Source organism: Leuciscus leuciscus (assembly GCF_965113295.1).
Source record: "Leuciscus leuciscus genome assembly, chromosome: 2".
NCBI classification, from domain to species: domain Eukaryota; kingdom Metazoa; phylum Chordata; class Actinopteri; order Cypriniformes; family Leuciscidae; genus Leuciscus; species Leuciscus leuciscus.
In genome coordinates, this window is record NC_138726.1 from 25,443,949 (window position 1) to 25,465,945 (window position 21,997).

General features: G+C 36.9%; 1 protein-coding gene across 3 annotated transcripts in view; it reads right to left on the reverse strand.

Annotated features, from left to right (window-relative positions):
* Nucleotides 1-21,997, reverse strand: part of hdac8 (histone deacetylase 8) — a 31,815-nt gene that overhangs the window by 2,737 nt on the left and 7,081 nt on the right. Inside the window, exons 9-11 of one of the 3 annotated variants that reach the window (XM_082162553.1) lie at nucleotides 20,049-20,143; nucleotides 7,603-7,708; nucleotides 1,777-2,176 (exon numbers count right to left, since the gene is read on the reverse strand). In XM_082162553.1, coding sequence (XP_082018679.1) covers nucleotides 2,154-2,176; nucleotides 7,603-7,708; nucleotides 20,049-20,143 — 224 coding nt within the window. In that variant the 3' untranslated portion in view covers nucleotides 1,777-2,153. Of the gene's footprint in view, nucleotides 1-1,776; nucleotides 2,177-7,602; nucleotides 7,709-20,048; nucleotides 20,144-21,997 lie in introns of those variants that run through there. The other 2 variants (XM_082162554.1, XR_014203908.1) reach the window with 2 other exon arrangements.

Sequence of the window (21,997 nt, forward strand, 5' to 3'; positions counted from 1 at the left end):
GCAAATACAGCTGCAAAACGTAGGCCTATAAGCTAAAGGGCAAAATGAGAACTTGTCACATTTGTCAATCTTCACAGAATCACAAAAAAACCTGAGCTGCTCATCTCAATATTGACGAGAGCAGACGCCAAACGGCTGCTTTCTTTTCCGTTTTAACGGGTTTAAAGAGCGCATCTGTCGTCATTCATGAAGACACTTCACATGTAGATTAGGAGGGAAGTGGCGGGTAAAGGAGCAGGGATGTTCTCTTCTCCTGTGGGAAACGTTATGCAAATGAAGACAAACGGTTTTGACATTCCCTTTGTTTGCCACAACTCAAGAACTAATGCCATAAAGGCCACTTTTGTATAGAGTAATAGGCCACACTCCTCAAATACTTCATTTCAGTCCAGTACTGACAAAATCTGCTTGTGCTTAATGGGGGTGAATAGAAGATCAGACTGAGTGAACGGTTGACAATGTCGACAGATGAACACTTTGCATAAAATTCGTTGTGATGTCAAACATAAAACTAGACGAGCAGGTGTCTTTTTTTAGTCTATGGTGTCTGTATACGAACATCAACCAGTCCTGGCACGCGACGATCAACAATAGCCTTTATGCTAACCTTATTTCAGGCAGTTTATAGGGGTCAATGACATACAGTGTCACATGTAAAAAAAAAAATATTGAGAGCACGACACGTTTATGTAGTAGGCCATTTCAGATATTAATATTTTAAAACAAAAGTGGTTAATTTACAAGTAATAATTTTCTACTTTTAATAAGACTTGAATTTTATACATCTATGTAAAATGTAATTGGTCATTGTGTGTATGTAGGCTCCAGTTTTTTTTTTTTTATGGATTTGAATAACCTAAAAAAAAAAGAGAATAAAATGAGTATGTCATTGACCAAAAACTTTTGAACAAAACACAGCTGCAAGTATTCAATCTGCATATTTTAATCAATCAAAAAATAATTCAACAGGATATAAGGGTGCCACGTTTCTTTTGCTGCAACCAAAATAATTGTATTCAATCCTGTTTAGTTTTTCAAAAGCAACATGCTTCAGAAAGCGCAGAGGAAAAATGAATAGTCATGAATCACTGAGTAGACTGTTTGGTTCTACACACATTAGGGTTTTAATAGGGTGAGCCGTTGAAAATCAGTCCCGTCTCTCCACCTAATTCTGCAAGTTTTACGGCACTCTTTTGGTAGCATGGATCCGTTTATTGGACTAAAATGCAATAAGCCCCATCTCTCAAAGCTAATAAAGGACTTAATGAATCACATTTGGTGTGCCATTCAGAGAAAACTCTGCAACCAAGAATCTATAAAGATCGTACTGAAAAGAGCAGGACTTCCACATGTGGCAGCCCCCACTGAAACACAAGGACAACACTCACTGGAAGAAAAACCACACACACAATTACTTTTTTTGTATTTTAATATATAACTGAAAAAATCATTTATACAAAAATCAAAAGTTGATAGACAGCTTGAAAACATTTAACATTTTTGCTCACTCATAAAACACAAGAAAATAAACGTGGTGAAAGTGAAATAAGCAAAATAAAACATGAATGAATGAAGCCAACGTAACTTGTAATTTGGTCAGTCTGCCCATTAAAGTTGACTTATCCAATCCATAACTGGACAAGATATTGCAGTTAAGTTATAGGATGGTTTCATTAAGGAGGATGTAGCCAAACCATAAAGAGTGACATGCCATGTCCATTCTGTCTGGTTAGACATGTTTTTGTGATTCATCTTTGACAAGACACCATCATCAGATTTTTATTTTTTTTGGCATTTTATTATTTCTCATTTACAAATGATCCCACATAGTTAAAAACAAAAAGAGGGACAAAAAAAAAAAATCATGTTTTTTTTTTTTTTACATATCGCACTCGCAATGTGTTGCATTCGCGCTTTGTTTCATCTGAAAATGGCTTTGGATTTTTGTAAAAAATACACACATTTTCCCCAGATCCAACATTGACTAAAACCGTTCAAATGTGGCAACACTGGTCCATCTCTGCATTTAAAAAAATGTTCCCTGGAAACATTCAAGTAATGTTTTCCAAGCTCCCTTCTGGCGATGGCTCCGACATACTGTCTTCATTAGAGGAGCAGGGCCTGATTTGGAAACATGAGCTGGGAGCCCACTCCTAAACTACATTCTTCAGATTCCCTGTAAACAAGCAGGGGAGGAGATAGAGAGGGGGTAAAGACAAATCAAAAAATGGGTCAAAATGAATTTCAGAAAACCTATTGAGAAATATTAATACAGTGATGGAGACATGTGGTGTAATGAAATCAAAAGATTTACAGATGAAATCAGTGTCAAACCTAAATATCTACAAAAATCTGGGGTGTCCACCAGAACATCTGTACAAAGAACCAAATGGCACAATGACATGAATCATAACAAAGCAGAGAGGTTGCCAGTCAGGAAAAAACAGGATTTCCTATGACGTCTCTTGAGGAAGCACAAGTTATTCAAATATTTTTTTCTTACTAAATCAATTTACATGGATTTACAAACCGCAATTTGCATTGGAATTGTGCCTTCCATCCACACAAACACTACACAGTTGAGCTGGATCAGGACGTCCCTTTTTGTTCTCAGCTGGTGTTTTGATAACATTATGGCTTGCTAATGAATTTGAATTTAAGGCACTAAAGGAAATCCTCGTTTTAAAAAGAAATCAATAGGAATCCATACTTTACAAGGCAAGCTTTATAATCAAGACAAAAACGGAATTTAATCTTGGGTTAGGGTTAAACTTCGGAAAAAAGGTCCACTTTCTATTGTCAAATCAATTGTTTTTAGAAAATCGCATCCTTTAACTGTTGAAGCATTCAAGAAATGCTAATGCCACAATTTGTCATGAAATGTTGTGGCTCTTTCAAAACTGCATTTAAAAAAAAAAAAGTGTTTCTTCATTTTGAGAGATTTAATCGGAAGCCATACATTTACAGAGACTTTTTTTTAATACTATTTTTATGCACAACATGTTCCTTTGACTTTGAAGGTTGTGGTTCCGAGGCCCTTGGAACTAATTTTCTGATCTGAAATGAGCAAGCTTTTCCCATCCTAAAACTCGAGCGGTTTCACATTAAGGAAACCATAAATGTTTATGAACGCATGTACATTCAGCATTTAGCAGATGTCCGATGACTGCCCGTCTACATCTTTCTGGCCTACATATGTGTGTTCTTTTCAAATATTGATTGTTTTCAGGGATGGAATCAACAAAAATGTCCAGTTTGTTTGTAGTTGGCTACGATGTGCACAAACCGTACGGTCTCTATTAACACCCACTGTTTAAAATTATATGGCCTTCAAGCTGAGATGGATAAACTCTGCAGTATTTGCTCATCAGAACAACCATGTATGGTGTTTACACATTTTTGCTCCTTTTTCTCTCAGCGTTTTATAACGCAAGGCTTAGTGTCGTAAATGTTACCCAGATGTGCTTGGAAACTCCGGTAATGTGTAACAACTGTAAGCCTCTCTATTTATTACCTGCGTTAATCAATCACAGTTCTTCACAGAGAAATGGTTGTGCGTATTATCAGAACAGCGCATGTTTGGGAAGGTCAGACACAGAGACCTCAGGTACCTCTCCTCACTCACACAGGTTGGCACACGCTCACTTCCCCTCGTCCGCACATAAACGCAATGCTTTCCCTCATAAACGCAATGCTTACGTGACATAAGACCGTAAACAACCAGAGAGCACAACAGAAAACGGCTAATTAAACGGTTTAATTGATGTGAGCTACTCATTTGAAAGCTGAGGAACATGGGGGTGTGCGAGCTTGTTGAAAAACGACAGGGGGGACTTTAGAAAACCCTGCACTTGTGGTGTAATTTAGTGCCTAATAAAATCTCATCACAAACAATTACTTCCTCCTAATATAATCACAACCGTTTGACTTCAATTGACCAATGTGCTCCACTAACCTGACTATCTAATTAACAACAACAATTACCACAAAATAACTGGCATGCCAGCCAATAATGCCAGCCTACTCCCATTCACATGCCAAAAATAACACCACAGTTACCTGGCACATTTAAGCGTCACTGAATTTAATACATTTTAAAATGTAACTTATTCCTATGATTCATTCTAATATTCTGATTGGCTGCTCAAAAAACATTTCTTATTATTATCATTATCAATGTTGAAAATGGTTGTGCTGCTTAAAATTTTGGTGGAAACGGTGATGCATTTTTTTCAGGATTCTTAAAGAACAGCATTTATTTGAAACTGATCAAAATTTTTAAAAAAAATTTAAAAAAATTATATATATATATATATATATAAATATATATATATATATAAATAAATAAATAAATAAATAAATATATATATATATATATATATATATATATATATATATAAAAAAGATATATATAAATATATATATATATAAATAAATATAAAAAAGTCGTTGCCGCTTTTAATGAATTTAATGCATCCTAGCTTAATTAAATAATTAATTTCTTTCAAACTAATCTTACTGACCCCAAACTTTTCAACTCTTGCAGCGTAATGCTTGTCTTTGTACTCATTCAACTGAAGGAATCTACTCTGGGTATCTTACATAAGATTTGCCACGTACAAGTAAAATGACAGACAGATAATTGCTCCATCAAAATGCATTTTAAACTAAAAACACCCAAAAACAATTATATCTGAGACATAGTTAGAGGTTTTGCATAGCGCATTTCACACACCACAAGTAAATCCTGTTTCAACATGGCAGAACAGATGCCACTGAAAAGTCAAATATGGCTATATAAACGCATTGGTTAACCTAAAGAAGCCATACAGAATCTAAGTAGAGGAGTTTGTCCGTTCTCATAAAACTGAGGATGTGATGTGTAGCGTGCAGCACAGGACACTTAATGTAGCTCCATTAAGGTCATCTCGAAAACTGACCTCAGTACAATATTTCGCTCTCGAGTGACCCTCTGTAAGCAGAAGATCTTAAAAGTCAAACTGATCTGGAATCTGTGCTCATGTGTGATAGCTTGGCATAGAGCGGTCTTAAGAGATGGGTGGAAACCTTAAAATGGAAGTTGAGCAGTCTGCGCCTTAAGCCCTTTTTAATTAGAGCTGCGGGACAGAGCAAACACGTAGCACATGCTACACATACCGCATGGGCGCAGAAAATAAGCATGTTTGTTCCATACTGTTTAAGAAATAGACAGAACACCCATATTGCAAATATAAATAAACAATGCCGAAGTAAAAGGCGTACAAGTGATGCATTCTTATGAATAAATCTTCTGAAAACTGATATCAAATATTTAGTGTTAAAGGACTGAAGTCTGAGTTGACATACACAGACAGTATTCCCCTGTGCCATAGCTTTTAAATCTCTTTCACACATAATGTTTGGTCACAGTGACATTTCAGTAAAATGTCATCGGAAAAAAGGTCCACTTTCTATTGTCAATAGTGTAGCGATGCATGAAGCACAGCTTATACAGAAGTCACTTTGACCAACAGAAAGCTGCTTGGTTTGAATGCGGCAAATTCGGGAGACCAGCTTTTACACCCGTGAAACTCGAAACTCCCAATCATGCGCATTCATATTAAATTGACTGGATATTGCCCGTGAGCAATGGTTTGTGTTCACTGTCCATCTGATTCATGCACAGTGTTATAGGCTACAGTATAAAAAAAAATAATAAAAAAAAATTCCAGACCTGCATCGCTGATGAATGGAAAATAAGGCAGGGTCTTCAGCGCGAGACGTGGTCAGAAGTCCGTTCAGTGCATGTTTACACAGAAAAATAATTAAAAGCAGCGGAGCTTACTGTAAACAGACTCCAACAGAGCTTTACATCTTAGCAAACCTCTTACATCAGTGCGTTCTGATCTTGTACCGGTAATCCTGTTCTTTCCTCATACATAGCATCATACCATTAATTAAACTTTTTATGATTTAACTGATTCACTGGTATTTTTCTAAACGTCCTGTTCACACATGATCTCCAAATGGTAATTTACCAGTAAAGACTGTATTTGTGAAAGGGGGCTAAAGTGTAAAGAAACAAATGAGATTCTAACTAAGCTGAACTGAAGGCGTCAGACTGTACTTGCTTCTCTTACGGGGTGAGGTGGTGGTGACCTCTGAGGGACCTTTAGGTCAACAGCAAAGATCTGATGCCTTTTGTCAAAAAGAGTAAAGTGGAGAAGACGTTAGCCAGAGCAGGGGCCGGAGCGATAAGATCAATAAGATCAATAAGAAATGTTTAGTCATAGTTGAAACACCACGTAGACTGAAGCTAAGGTGGAGCAGATGTGACTAGGAGTACTGACACATTGAAACCAATGGTTTGAACACAAGTCAAGGGTGGTTAAACAGGTCAACTTCATCCCATAAGGAGTGAGGTGATAAGAACACAAACCTTCAGTCACGTCCCTCTCAAATACGAGAGGGACACTTATTCCTTTTAAAGGTTAGTTCATCGAAAATGAACATTCTATCATCGTTTACCCATGAACACAAAAGAAGATTGTCCATACTATGAAAATCAGTGGATCCAATGCTGTCTTGGACCCCTTTGGCTTTCACTGTATGGCCAAAAACAGTTGAAACATTCTTCAAAATATCTTCTTTTGTCCTTTTTGGCTTCTCTAAATTACATTTCTTCTCATTCACAAACAATGCCAATGTGTTAAAATTCTGAACACAGCTTTTCCTTTTTCACTGCCAGATTTTTGCCCATTCACACAGATGTCTGAATGAGCTCAAGAGGAAAAAACTTTATTTTATTACATCCAAGGGGCATTTGAAATGTTCTCAACGTAGCTTTGAAACATGTTTTGAGTCTTAAGACTTTTGTCCCTGAAGAAGGTGAAAAGGCAAGAGTTTGCTGAAACCTCAAATAAACATGAATACGTGCACTCACACACTCACGCACACACAGAGTTCAGCACAATTGCACAATAAAGTGATAACTTGTACTTATAGGAAGAACATTAAAACAAAACCTCGTGTGACCAAAGGGATTAACCAGACACTTTGTCAAGGAACATCTCATAAAAGTTTGGATGAGTGCGTGTCTGGGACATGTTTGGATAAGTGCGTATCTGGGACATCTGGGATACACGTACAGTACATGTGTGCAAATGTTCCTAGTTTAGTCTGTTCTCATTCTCATCCCAGCCTCTCTCTTGAGACTTCAGCTTCAAGTTCCTAAGAATGCTTTGCTTATTTGTTTACTGATGACTGGGAACATCAAACAGACATGTTTCTCTTTTCTACAGCTGAAGAGAGCCAGTCACAGGGGACAACTGTGGTTTGTTTAAAGGTCTCCCTGGTCACTCGTGGGGGGTGGGACGCAAAGTTCTTGAAGAGGCTAGAGAGACAGCTGGATGAATGAATGAATGAATGACTGACACACCATCATACCTATCATCAATGGTTTTCTAAATTAACAGACCATTACTTTGACTATTTTAACCAGTTTTGAATTGGACAAAAGTAATTCCATCTGTGGAAATGGTATTGGATTAAGTGTGGAGAAAGGGTGATATTCGGGTCCGGTGTTGTGTATGGTGAGGATCTGGTTGTTGTCATGGCAATTACCTTTGATGGTGCTGATGACCCGCTCCAGATGCTGGCTCTCGTTGCGGTCGGGTCGGCAGCTCTGGCTGATCTCCAGGGAATAATCTGGGCCGTATTCAGTGAAGTACTGGATTAGAGATGATAAAAAAAGTACTTAAATGGATAATTCTTATATTTTTTATGAAACTCTGCAGTGTATTATAAACAATTTATCCATGCACATCATTATTTTTTATTAATTCATCTGTTTTAAAAGACTTTAAAATAAATATTGTGAGCATGAAGGTTTTGCTGCACCATGAATTTCCTTAAAGGGACAGTTCTCCCAAAAATTAAGATTTGCATGGCATTCCAAACCAATTGAATGCAAATTAAGATATTTAGAAAAATGCATGTTTTTCATCATACAATCAAACTCATGAGGGACCAGAGTTGTTTAAGACCGCATTGACTTTCCTATAAACAAAAACAGTTGAAACATTCTTCAAAATATCTTCTTTGACTGTATGTTGCACAGAAGATGCCAGAATATTCATTTTTGGGAAAACTACCCCCCTTTAATTAATTATTAATTACAGAAATTTAGCCATCAATCAAAATAGCATTATGTGTTTGCTGCAAGCCAACATTTCTCAAGCTAGGACAGAGATCTGCTAATCAGTTTCACTAATGACCTTTTAATGCGATCAAGGTTTCCTTCAATGAAACAAGAAATTTTTTTCTCAGCTAGGAAGCAGCATATACTTGAGAGTAAATTTGGGAAGGTTTAGTCATACTTCCACTTTCTTCCAAACACACACACACACACACACACACACACACACACACACATATACATAAACTCTTTTCAATTTTGGATAGCTATGCTCTGTCAGTGTCCTGATCCTTTAGATCAAAAAGGCAAGCCAAAAGCAGTTAAAGTTTCCCCTATCATGAATATGCTTCAATTAGCGATTCATTATGATTTTGAAATGGAAACTCTAGGGACTGGCCAAAAAGACAGTCAGGCATGTTATGCCTTGCTCATTCGAAAAACACAGTCTGCATTGTGTTGGTGGGGTGTCTGGTGTATAAACTGGATAGAGATCAGCTTTGGTTGTATGTGTGTTACATGCATTAGCTCAACTCTGCTTTCAATTACTACTCTCTTGTTTATCCGGCTTACCTCCGGTCCCAATGTGCTCTAACATGCTAGGGATTACACAACATACACATATGTGAATGTGTGCAGTTTTTTTTACACGTTTTTACACACACTCAAGAAATGTGAAATAGGATGCACAATGATTTGTGCATGTGCGCACGTAGTTAGAAAAAAAGAAAATCGCAGAGCGCCAAATTCTCGTCCAGGAGAAGTTAATGAAAAAAAGGCTTTAGGTGCGTCGATCCAAAAGTGGCTGGCATGTAAAAATATACACGTTATATGCACTTTTACTAATGCAATCTATTTGTTGTCTTGTTCGTGCGAAAAACAATATGTGGGCAAGACAAATAGACAAATTAGGACACATATTATTGAACACAAGTGCAATAAGAAAAAAATACCAGAAATGTCCCATTGCTCGTCACTTTAGTGAAATGTCGCACTCAGTCTCTGAATTGAACTTTGTAGCTATAGAGCAAATAACACAGTCTCGTAGAGGTGGGAATATGCAACGAAGACTTCTACAGGGACAATGTAAATAGATTTTTGACCTTAAATGTATATATATTCTCTAGGCATGAAGAATTAATTCTTAAATGTTTTTTGTGAATGCTTATTTATTGACATTCACATGCATTTTTAACTATGTCTATCAATATATTTAGATTTATAAATTAAATATAAATTAAATTGTTTTTGTATGTCAGTGGTATTGGAAATTTATATTCTAATAAAACACTTATATTGAGATTTAAATTATGAGATTAATGAAAGTATAACAATAATTTCTATGGTTACGCTTTTAGAATTTTTAAATGTTTTGAATGTAGCATGTGTGTATTTTTTGTGTCGTTGTAATGTTTGTTTGTATTATTGTATATTTCTATATGTGTCGAAGTTCCGTCTTCGATTTATTATGATTACGGTAATAAGCTTGTAAATGAGTGCAGGTGGATGCTTGGAAGCACAAGGCACTAATGAAGGGTTGAACCCGAATACGTTTTGCAGCACATTGCACTTTAGTCTATTTGTGGCGTCTGTATAATAAACTGATGTGAGCTTTTTGGCCTACAGTATATTTTGATGTGTGCAGATCTTCATAAATAATTAGTTATAATGCTTTTAGTAAGCATTCCCACACACAGGACACCACAGTGTGCCACTTGTTTTCCCACGACCTCAACCTAATCTGAAACAGCAGTGTCCACATCTCTGTTGCATTGTTTGGTTTGGACCACATTAAGATCACATTGGAACTTTTTTATTTAAAGGGTTAATTCACCCAAAATGTTTAATTCTGTCATCAATAATTCACCTTCATGTTGTTCCAAACACAACCCATAAGACTTTAGGTCATCTTTGAAACACAAATGAAGATATTTGAATGAAACCTGAAATATTTCTGTCCCCCCATTAAAAGTCAATTCCACCAAAACTCTGATGTTTCAAAAAGACAGTGTAAATATTATCCATATGAATCGAGTGGTTTAATCCAAGGAAGCTCAAACGTGCTTGACATGCGAGAACCAATTAGGTTTGTTCTCATGTGTCAAGCAAGTACAGGTTGAGCTTCTGTTTACCGTATTTGATGTGCTCTATGGATGTGCGTTGATCAATGTTTATGTGTGAATAAAAGCCTAAGTGTCTCTTCAGAAAACACTCGGTTCATATGGAATAGGTTTACAAAGTCTTTTTTAACTTTTAACTTTCTGAAGCATCAAAGTTTGGGGAAAATGAGCATTCAGTAGAGGGACAGAAATCTCATCATCCATGTTTCAAAGATGGACAAAAGTCGTACTGACTCCTCCTTTAGTCCCTTCTGTGATAAATGTCCTGACCAACAACTTGGATCCTTTTTCCATATGATGTGGGAATGTGAAAAAAAAAAAAAAAAAAATTGGACTGAGGTATGTGCTATCTTATCAAAAATCATTGAATATCCTATACCGGTGATCCTGTCTGTATTATTACTGAATGATGATTCTCAGTTTGATTTGTCTTAACTGCATGTTTTGTCTGGCTGGCCGGTTTAACGTCTGTAAAAAAACTGATAGCTCAACACTGGCTCCCACCACATACCCTGGATATATTCAAGTGGTTGATTCAACTTCGGGACACTATAATGTTGGAAATACCCACAGCTCGGATGAACTCGGCACAAATCTCAACATAAAAAATCTGGACTAAAGCTGCAGAGAAGATCTCCAAGTATATTGCGTAAAGCAAATGATCAGGACTCAGATTGAATACCTTAACACTTTATTCCTCTTCTTGTTTTGTTTTTTTATTCATGTTTTATCATTCCTGTGGCTTTGTTTCTCTGTTAACTTATCTATCCATTATGTACCCCATTGTAAGGAGACCACGGGCTGCTGGGTGGGGTGGGAGGGATTGGTAGGTGCGGAGTTGATTTAATTCGTGCTTTCATGTTCTCATTCTGGCTTGTTTATTGTCAACAAAATGAAAATATAATAAAAAAAATAAAAAAGATGAACAAAAGTCTTAAGGGTTTGAAATGACATGAGGGTGAGTAAATGATGGCAGAATTTTTATTTTTGGGTGAACTATTGTGTTGTTTGTACACCACCATGACTGAGAAAAAATGTCTCACATTGAGAAAAATGTACTTATCGACTTTGCAGTTTGTCATCTATTGTTGAAATAAGTAAAAGATAAAGTTAGACAAATTAGACATAACAGAAAAAGGTAAATAACTCCCTCCATAACAGAGCAGACAAAAAAAATTATAATGATATGCTCAGAGTCAAAATATAACCGGCACTTCATTGTCTCCTTGAGTGGCTCATCATAAAGGTGAGTTTAGGTTTCATCTCCTGATCTTTTGAACTTTGACCACTTAACCATCAACACCACCCAACTTCCATTATAGACTTCCCCAAAGCTCATTTCCAGCATTTATTCCACTCCGGAATTCTGGGAGCCAGCTACTTCCCAGACGCAACGGCACAAAAAGCCCCACCCACAGAAGGAGATATAGAGGCCACACTGAGTGTTACTGTTGTGGCATCACACGTTTTGTTCAAGATAGATGAGACTGGAGACGTTAAGTAACACCTGATTTTAAAGTCTGTAGTCTTGTCTGCTTAAATGTCAGAAAAACATTAGTAAAAAAAAAAAAAAAAAAAAAAAAAAAACCTTCACTGAAGCACTGAACAGAGGGTGTATTTTATTATTATCTCAAGTGAATAACATGGGTGGACATACAGCATCTGCACTGTCTGAAACGCTTCCCTTCTAGAACAGTCAGTACGTGCAGGCGGTAATGAGCCAAGCCAGTCTGTCTGTCTTGCACTTTACAGTGAAGTACCAGAGCTGGTTCAAAGGGCAAAACTACAGACAATGCAAACATAACACTACTGGCACTCACAGCATCCTGTTGAACTCGGCATGAAAAAGTTGGCAGCCAAAGAGAGCATGTGTACGTGCATCAAAAAAAGATTTCTGAAGGAACATTTCGCAAATTCTAAAGGTAGTAACATCACAACTTGAGAATCTAACCCAGCTGAACTGTGATGGCGAACTATCCAGCTGTGCATTATAGGTCCATACAAATCAATTTGCATGGGGAGCTTGCTTTTATAAAACGGTTCCACATTCACACATCTTTACTTTTCTCAATCCACTCACAGCTCCTCTAAAGGGTCTGCGCTGTCTGTCCCTGCTCTGCCCAATGGGGTCTTTACCCCCTCCTCAAGTTATTCAGACAGGACAGAAGACCTTACAATCCCTTTAGCACTGTTTGACTAGCGTAACCACAGCAGTCATCTTATGATTGTGTGCGTTGGCTGAGCTCATGAATTAACAATACACCTGTGTATGAACCTGTAAACTCTTTGGATAAGTGTTTGAGATCATGGGTGGAGTACTTCAGTCACTCGCTGGTTTGTTGAAGTATTTCTGTAAGAGACACTGCTTGTACAATTGGGGGAAATGATGCAGACTGTCCATTTATTGTAACCACACTCTAAATGTTCCTGTGAAATGAAGTTCAATGAGAGAGAGAGAGAGAGAGAGAGAGAGAGAGACAAACGTCTATCTGGCTGGCTGGCTGTAGGGGGGGAAACAGAGCTCTGGGTGTTTGTTATTTCACTGGGCTGTGCTGAAAATAACTTGCCAGAAACAAGTGAAAAGAAGTTTTTAAAAAAGGAGAGGATGTACAGATGTTGACTGGCCACAGAGTCCCTGACAGCACTCAAACAAAAACATAGCAAATTTCCTACCACTCGCTGATAAGATTTGACCAGAACAAAGCCACAGGTTTCCAGTCTAGCCAAACTGGCCATCAACAGAGACTTGTAGATTTAACCCTTTCCTGTCCTGTTAACCAGTACCGATAATGTAAAAAGGATGCATTTTCTCAAAATATATTTTATGTTCCATTGAAAATGGAAAGTCATACATGTATTGGAACAATGTGACAGACATGACAGAATGTTCATTTTTGAGGGAACTATCCCTTTAACGGTTTATATAATGCAGCTATTTTGATGCTGCCAGTAAACAACTATGCCAAGTTGCCAACTGTTCAATCTTTATTCTGTTTTCAGTTTCGCCTTTCTTAGACAAAAATAAAAAAAAGAGCTTAAGTCACACTGAGAAAGTCTGCAACATTGGTCCACCTATTAAGGTGAGATGTGCAAGTTTTATGTTAAAATACGTTCTTCCATTACTGTTAATTATACAGAGACAACTATGAACTATTCAGTAGTACAGTACTGTTATCATGAGCACTTCAAAATACAATAAATATTTCTAAGTACAAATTGGTTTGATTTTTAGAACACACGTTAGCTTCATTTGCATTAAGTGTTTAAAATGTACAACACTGCGTACATGCTGCATAATGGGTCTGAATGAAAATTCACTCTCTGACAGTAAGTGGTGCTTATAGAAAAACAGAAATATCACAGTTATCCCAGAAAACAAAGTTTTCCTGTTTCTGACATCCGCCTGACACGGAGAAGGAAGTCAAACAGTATTTACATATTTCAAACAGCCACGTTTTTTTGTGATGGTCCTTCTCAAACAACCCCAAACACCAATAAAACGATGTATTATCAAAAAATGTTTTACACTTTTTAATCCAGCCCAAGAAAGAGATCTAGATATTGGTTTAATTACTGTTCTTTATAGTTGTTCTTTTGCACTTTAATTTGTTTGAAACATTTACTTGATGCAGTTTTATTGTGTATTGTGTTATTGTATTTACATGTTTTTAGGGTTTTTGAAAAGGTTATTAAACTTGTTATAAAGAGGATAACACTGTTAGTTTAAGTGTATCTTCTTAACCTGTATTTGTAATGTAATGTAATTTTCAGCTTCATTACTTCAGTATTCAGTGTCACATGATCCTTCAGAAATCATTCTAATTTGATGATTTGATGCTCAAGACAAGCATAATGTTACAAAAGATTATATTTCAAATAAATGCTGTTTTTTTGTTTGTTTTTTACTTTCTATTCATCAAAGAATCCTGAAAAAAAAAAAAATGTACACAACTGTTTTCAACACTGATAATAACAATGCACGTTTTTGATCATTAAATTCACATATGAATGATTTCAGAAGGATCATGTGACACTGAAGACTGGAGTAATGATGCTGAAAATTCAGCTTTGATCACAGGAATAAATTACATTTTAAAATATATTAAAATAGAAAACAGTTATTTTAAATTGCAATAATATTTAACAATATTACTGTTTATGTTACTGTAAAAATACAAACATATTTTTGTATTTTTAATCAAATAAATGCAGCCTTAGTGAGCAGAAGAGACTTCTTTTAAAAACATAAAAAATCTGACCGATTAAAAACTTTTGAATGGCAGTGTGTGCCTAATTCTACCTCAATCAATGCTGTGAAATTAGGGCAAAAGAAGTTTCTGGCAATCCTCTCAGGAATTCTATATGGTGTCATTAGTGGCACAAAAATTACACACTTCACCTTTACACAACAACTTCAATTACATACTTCACCAGTGACTAATTTAATTCCACAAGAAGCTACAAATATCAGGAACTTGTCTCTCATGATTTATGGAGATCTAAAGGGTGAATACTTCACTACATCTATTGCTAACTTTCTATTCTATAAAATATATATATATTTAGAGATCATCACAACATCTCAATCAGCTACATATTCCCTAAGTTTAAGTCTTGTGCCATGGTAAAATTTAGACACTGAAGTGAGACATTTTGTTGGTGCAAACGGGTTGACCAAAAAAAAAAGTTCAAAAAATGGATTGACACACAGCTGTCACAGAGGATGGTGCCTATAATGCCAACAATGGAGTTTATTTAGACCAATATCAGGGCTGTCTTGGACCAAGCTTTTCCAATTCATCAGCTTCTTAAAGAGAAACAATTCAGGTCTAAATAAAAGGCCCTGCATTTTTTTTCTGGGTCTCTCCCTTGTGAGAGGACTGTCTATATTAGCCTCACTTTTTCATCTCTCTGTGTCTGTGACAGGGCCTGAATGAGCTCGTTGTATGCCTCCACTCCAGTCTGTCTTCATTGTTTGCAGTCCTGGCAGGGCAGACCCAGACTGAGCCGCCTCTGAGTCTCAGCAGCTGGACCGGCTCGAGGAGAGAGAGCGAGATTGCACAGGTACAAAGTGCTTCTTGTTCCACCTCTCCTTTCCCAGCTTCTTCTATGCTGCAATACTCTTCTATCTTTTTTATACCCCCATTGGTGGATGCCTCTCTGTCTTTTAACAGCCTTATCGCACTCTCTCTCCCTCTACCTTCTTTGTCTTTATGGACTCACACTACAGTTAAATAGTGTTTTGTTTGGCTGGGATGGACACACAATAATAGTGCTGGTGAGGAGATGGGGGTTCCTCTCTCTAAGAGGGGAGGAGAGAGTTTCATGCTTTGAAAAGCCGGTGGAAGGAACAATAACAGAAGAGAAGCTGTAGAGAAAGAGGAATGAGAAAGAGGTGAGGAGAAGGGGGAGAAAGAGTGGCGGTCCTAAAACTGTCAACTTATTAGGGACCAAATAAATGATTTCAACATTATAGTGAATAGAATAGAATAGACCACACAAGGTACACTACAAAGTGGTCAAATAAAAATGACAAAAGTTTTAAATGACAAAATATTTTTCAAAACTATTTGGGTGAAAAGTGACCTTGAAAGTGTGAAAATGCCAAGATACAGTGTTACTGCCCATTTGGCAAGTTCATATAGAATTTGTTAGTGTCTTATATGCCATTTTGAAAACAAAAGTCCTCTAATGTACTTTTTGTAAGTTACTGATCAAACTGACTGAGATGAATTGTGTTCATCCCGTGACTGGACAAGCATTCTTCTGGGAGGAGTAGTGCACAGTTTTCAATAAAAGTCACATTGGACGATAAGCAATATGGACAACACTGACAAACAGACTTAAACTCCAAATCACCCAAAGAATATGAAGAGTTCTGACCTTGTCCCTAAAAGGATTTCAAAGGTTACGAAGTAGCTTATAAAAATCATATTACATACTACTAGGTTATTACTGTACATTTTAGCATGCGTTAATCAATCAATCAATCAATCAATCAATCAATCAAATGCAGCAGTTGGAAAAATATATACACTGTTCAAAAGCTCGGGGTCAGTAAGACTTTATTTTTTTATTAATACTTTTATTCAGCAGAGATGCATTCCAAGTTGCATTAAAAGTGGCAGTAAAACATTTATAATATAAAAGATTTCTCTTTCAAACTGTTTTCAGTTTTTCTGTTTTAAGAAATGTTGAGCAGCAAATCAGCATATTAGAATGATTTCTGAAGGACCGTGTGACACTGAAGACTGGAGATATTATGCTGAAAATTCAGCTTTGCATCACAGGAATAAATAATAATTTAAAATAAATTAAATTTGAATACAATTCCTATTTTTGATCAAATAAATGCAGCCTTGGTAAGCAACGTCTATGGTAAGTAAGCATACAAAAAAAAAAAAAATTACTGACCCCTGGCCTCTGAATGGTGAATGGTATAAGGGACGTCCATTCACGGATTTAAGAGCCTTCCAAAAAATGGCACTAGTAAAACATAATAAACGCTTAAATTTTTTTCAAATTACAACTGCTCTCAATGGAAGAGGATGCTTTAAAGAACTAAATGGAGAAGTTACTTTTTTACAGTTTTGCCATCATTACAGTGCAATATGTTTTATAGCCTACAGAAGAGAGAAAATCCCTGATTTACCCATCCGGATCAAGTATTCCAGAAAGCTTAAATCTCTTCAATTGTATTAATCATCATCATGACCATCACTGTCATTAACAAAAACCCTGACAATTATCTACACTAGTGGTGGCTGATATGACCAAAATCTTATATCACGATATGAGTAATTTTATTTCACGATAATGATATATAATCATGATATAGTTATTTTTGCCTTAAATAAGGTTTTTATTATATACATTTTTGATCCCATTAAGATTTCATAATTCTTATCACTATTTGCACAATAATATGTGACCCTGGACCACAAAACCAGTCACATGGGTACATTTTTTTAAATTGAGATTTATACATTATCTGAAAGCTGAATACAGTAGCTTTCCATTGATGTATGGTTTGTTATGATAGGACAATATTTGGCCGAGATACAACTATTTGAAAATCTGGAATCTGAGGGTGCAAAAAAATCGAAACATTGAGAAAATCACCTTTAAAGTTGTCCGTTTATGTTCACGATTGCGCTGCATTCACTCACAAAAATAAATGTTTTATATATTTACAGTAGGAAATTTACTAAATATCTTCATGGAACATGATCTTTACTTAATATCCTAATGATTTTTGTCATCAAAGAAAAATCTATAATTTTGACCTATACAATGCATTATTTGCTATTGCCACAAATATACCTGTGCGCCATGTGACTGGTTTTGTGTTCCAGGGTCACATATAAAAAACTAATACTAGCCTAAACAAACCTCTCAAGCTTACTGAAGACAAGTAAACTGAAAAAGAAAGAGCAAAGAAAACAAACTACAATAAAACAAAGACACAAATGAATTAGACCTCCCTGGAAAACTTCAAGCACTAGTAAAGTAAATGTTTAAACACTGCATAGTCTTCACTGTGTAAATAAAATTATGCTGCCCCTTTAAAGGGATACTCCACCGATTTTTCATATTAAACTATGTTATTCCCTTAACTAAGATGAGTTGATACATACCTCTCTCGTCTCAGTGCGTGCACTCAATCGCTCTGTCTTGCGGCGAAACTTTGTTAGCACTTAGCTTAGCCCAGTTCATTCAATATGGGCCAAGCAGAGAAGCTACCAAACACCTCCACGTTTTCCCTATTTAAATACAGTTACTCGCGTAGTGTAACTCGACCTAGGACGGTGACACAAAACAAAACGTTGCGCTTTTCTAAGCGTGTAAAATGGATAACTATATTGTATGGCGGAATACCATAGCAAGTGCTTGTGAGCACTTCGACTTGGCGCAGTAATATCTTCACTCGTGAAAAATCCTCTCACCGGCTCCCGCTCCCTCTAGTGAAGATATAACATAGTTTAATATGAAAAAACGGTGGAGTATCCCTTTAAAGGAATAGTTCACCCAAAAATGAAAATTCTGTTATTAATTATTCACCCTCGTGTAATTCCAAACCCGTAAGACTTTCGTTCATCGTCAGAACTCAAATTAAGATATTTTTGATGAAATCCGAGAGACAGCAACGTCACTGCCCAGAAAGGTAGTAAATAAATCGTTAAAATAGTCTACAGTGGTTCAATGTGACTACAGTGGTTCAAATGAAATGTAATGAAGAATACTTTTTGTGCGCACAAACCCCCCAAAATAACGACTTTATTCAAAAATGTCTTCTCTTCTTTGTCAGATCTCCTACACTATTCGCGTACTAAACACAGTACATCGCTTTTGGGTTCGACACCAGAATCCTATTGGCTGACGCTGGTCACGTGAGCGACACATGCGTGTGATGCTGACGCAGGAGCTAGCCAATAGTGAGGCGGCGTTCTGATGTAGTACCCAGAAGCACTGTACTGTTCACACTACGTCAAGCGTAGGAGAATGACGAGGAGGAGAAAAGATTGTTGAATAAAGTAGTTATTTTGGGGGGGGGGGGATTTTTTCTCGTCGCTTAATAACATTACATTTTTTACGATGTCTTTACTACCTTTCTGGGCCTTGACAGTTGCAATGACGCTGCAGTCTATGGAGGGATCAGAAAGCTCTGGGATTTCATCAAAAATATCTTAATTTGTGTTCCGAAGATAAATTCAACATTTTGGGTGAACTAACCCTTTAAGACCAACTGCACTTAAGACATAAATTACTCGGTTTACTTGCAAATACATGGTCACTTTGACACATGGGTATGTGTATTTAACGGTTTAAACCCAATTAGCTTGCAAAAAGCACTCAGTTAAGTTCTCACGTGCTCTATGAGCAGCGGCTTCATGTCAGACAGCGCTGATAAACAGTCTCACTCAGTGTGTGCATATACTGAAATTAGTTCTCTTTCGCTGCTAATTACACTTCAACGGTTTAAAATCACTTAAAAATGCATGCAAACGATAAGCTTCCTTGACCGTGCAGCACTGCAACATCACATGAACGTAACATTGATGGAGACGAAAGTCCAAAATCTCTACCGGTTGCCAAATTTCTAATCTAATTTAATTTTCGAATTTAATCGAAAAATTTCGAATTTAATCGTGTCTACCGGTATATCGCCCACCCCTAATCTACACAGCCTTATTTTGGTTGCTTGTCCTGTGGAGTGGTCAAAGGTCAACATGATGCAGGAGGTCATGTCAGAGGAAACAAGGGAATCTTTTATTGCGGTGACCATGAAAGCACTCTCTATAAACATTAAAAGACCTTCTTTGTGAGTCGGAAGAAAAGAGAGATATCAAACTCTCTCGGACCAACCAGAAGGCCTTTCCAGCCCTTCATCTCTCCTCAGAAGCTTCTCAAAAAGGAATGAAAAAGCTCTTAAAAGACTCACTCAGAATTGGGTACACACATTCTCTTTCTCTAAGGAAAGAGAAAGAGGAGAGAGGGGGAATAAACAGTTGAGGAGAGAAAAGCACAAGTCCCTCTCAGTCAACCGGTAGGGACAGAGTAGTATTGTTAAGACCCCTTCACTGGTGTGCACACGCACATCCCCCCCCCCTGCTTCATGAAAACAAACCCGGTTATTGAGAGGTGCTTGGACATATTTGATTAGACCGGGTGACTCAGCAGGAATGGAAGAGGAAGAGGAGGAGAGACTGGGGTTTTAGACAGCTGCTGAAAGAAGAGAGGGAACAGGGTCTCACCTCATGGTCTGGGATCTCAGAAGACAGAGTCTGTCCTAGGACGGTCCCCGTTAGGTAGGTCCAGCAGCGGGCAGTATTGGCAAGGTTATAGCCGCCTGAGAGAGGCAGATTTGTATACGCAGAGAGCGAAAGAGAGAGAGAAGCGGGATTGAAGTCAGCAAAAGGGCTTCATTGTACTAGTGTAATTACTACCTTTCATCTAGCTTGGCTAGGCAGGTCTGCAGCTTAGAGCTCATTTCAAAATGGGCTAAAATCACAAAAGTTCACTTTCTTCTCTCAGCCCAACCCCAACCCGGCCGTAACAACACACTAATAAACTTTTTGGCCGAGTCAGAAAGCTGGCAACAAGGACAGAAGATGGAGTTGTCAGTGTTAAGACATAGAGGAAGAATAAACTGAGGCAACACTGCTGACAACGTCTGTCGATTTAGTTTACCCCATAAATTAAAATTCTGTCATCATTTACTCACCCTCATGTCGTACAAAACCCATGACATCTAAACAAAAATGATAATCGAATAATTGAATAAATAGATCATTTAATATTCTCTCATCATCTTTGCCCATCCACTGAAAGTCTACGCAACCAAACTTTGCATGCTTCAGAAAGTACAAGTATCGTTATGAATCCAGCGGTTAAACAGAATAAACATTTAATTTAGGCTTTTATTTACATATAACATTGCATAAGACATGAATAGAAGACTAAATTAAATCTGGTCATCATAATAAGCAAACATGTCTTTTCAGAAGACATGGATGAAACTGCTCGATTCATATGGATTTGGGTTTCAAAGATGAACGAAAGTCTTATATGTTTGGACCGTCATCAATTAATGACAGAATTTTCATTTTTGGATATTAATGCTATTATGTCCTATTATGCTTTTTCACTTTTTCCAACTTCAACTTAGTGTTAGTTCGTGTGTAATGTTGCTGTTTGAGCAAAAAAAAAGATCTGCAAGGTTACGAAGCTCTAAGTCCACTCAGGGACGGACTGACAATCTGTGCGTTCTGGAAAAGTCCAGAACGGCCGTCCAACCGAGGGCCGTCGGCAAAAAAAAAAAAAAAAAAAGTCTAATAAAGCAATACAGCCAACAGCAGGGGCACTAATATGATCACTTATATGCTACGTGTAAAAAAGAACAACTGAGGAAGAAGAGTCGGCCTATAGCAACTGACAGAAAGTTAGTTTTATAAGGCTGCACTTTTAAATTTGCTTACATTATATTTGAATAGCAGTGGCTCTCCAACGTGGTGCCTATGAGTTGCCCGCTAAACACATTCTATAAATAGCCCCAACTTGCCGTCGGGGTTCCAGACTTCGAATAAATGAACAAACCAGCTAGAAGACATTTCACACCAAAACTTATGAATTAATGCCTAATGCAGTAGGCCTAATGTTTTGTTTAGAAGTTATGGCAGTTTATTTTTATTTTATTTTTCATTTATATTTATACAAAATGTTTGGGCTATTGTTTTTGATAACACATACAATAGGTTTATAGAAAATCAACAAAAAAATCAAAAAATATTTTCATATTTTTTCAGGAATTGTTTTTTTTTATTAAACGCTTGTAAGTCTGAACCAGAATATCAAGATATTTTATTATTTCCCATATGATGGTGAAAAGTAAAAAAGCGTCACCATGTTATGTAGGCCTATAATACATATTGGAGTATAACAAATAAAAAATCCTTCTAGGTTATTTTATCCCTTGAGGTAGCCCTCGCAAACAAAAAGGTTGGAGACCCCTCACCCCTGGTGGTATATAGTAACTATGTTTTATAATTACAAGTTTGTGTAATTTGGGGTTTCTGTAGCCAGTGACATTTCATTATTTGTATTTTATGGCATTGTACATTTTTTGTTTTTATTTGAAGGCTGAGGCTTCATTAATAAACACAACCCCAATAATCCTCATTAGTTTTGAGATGTTACTTGCTGT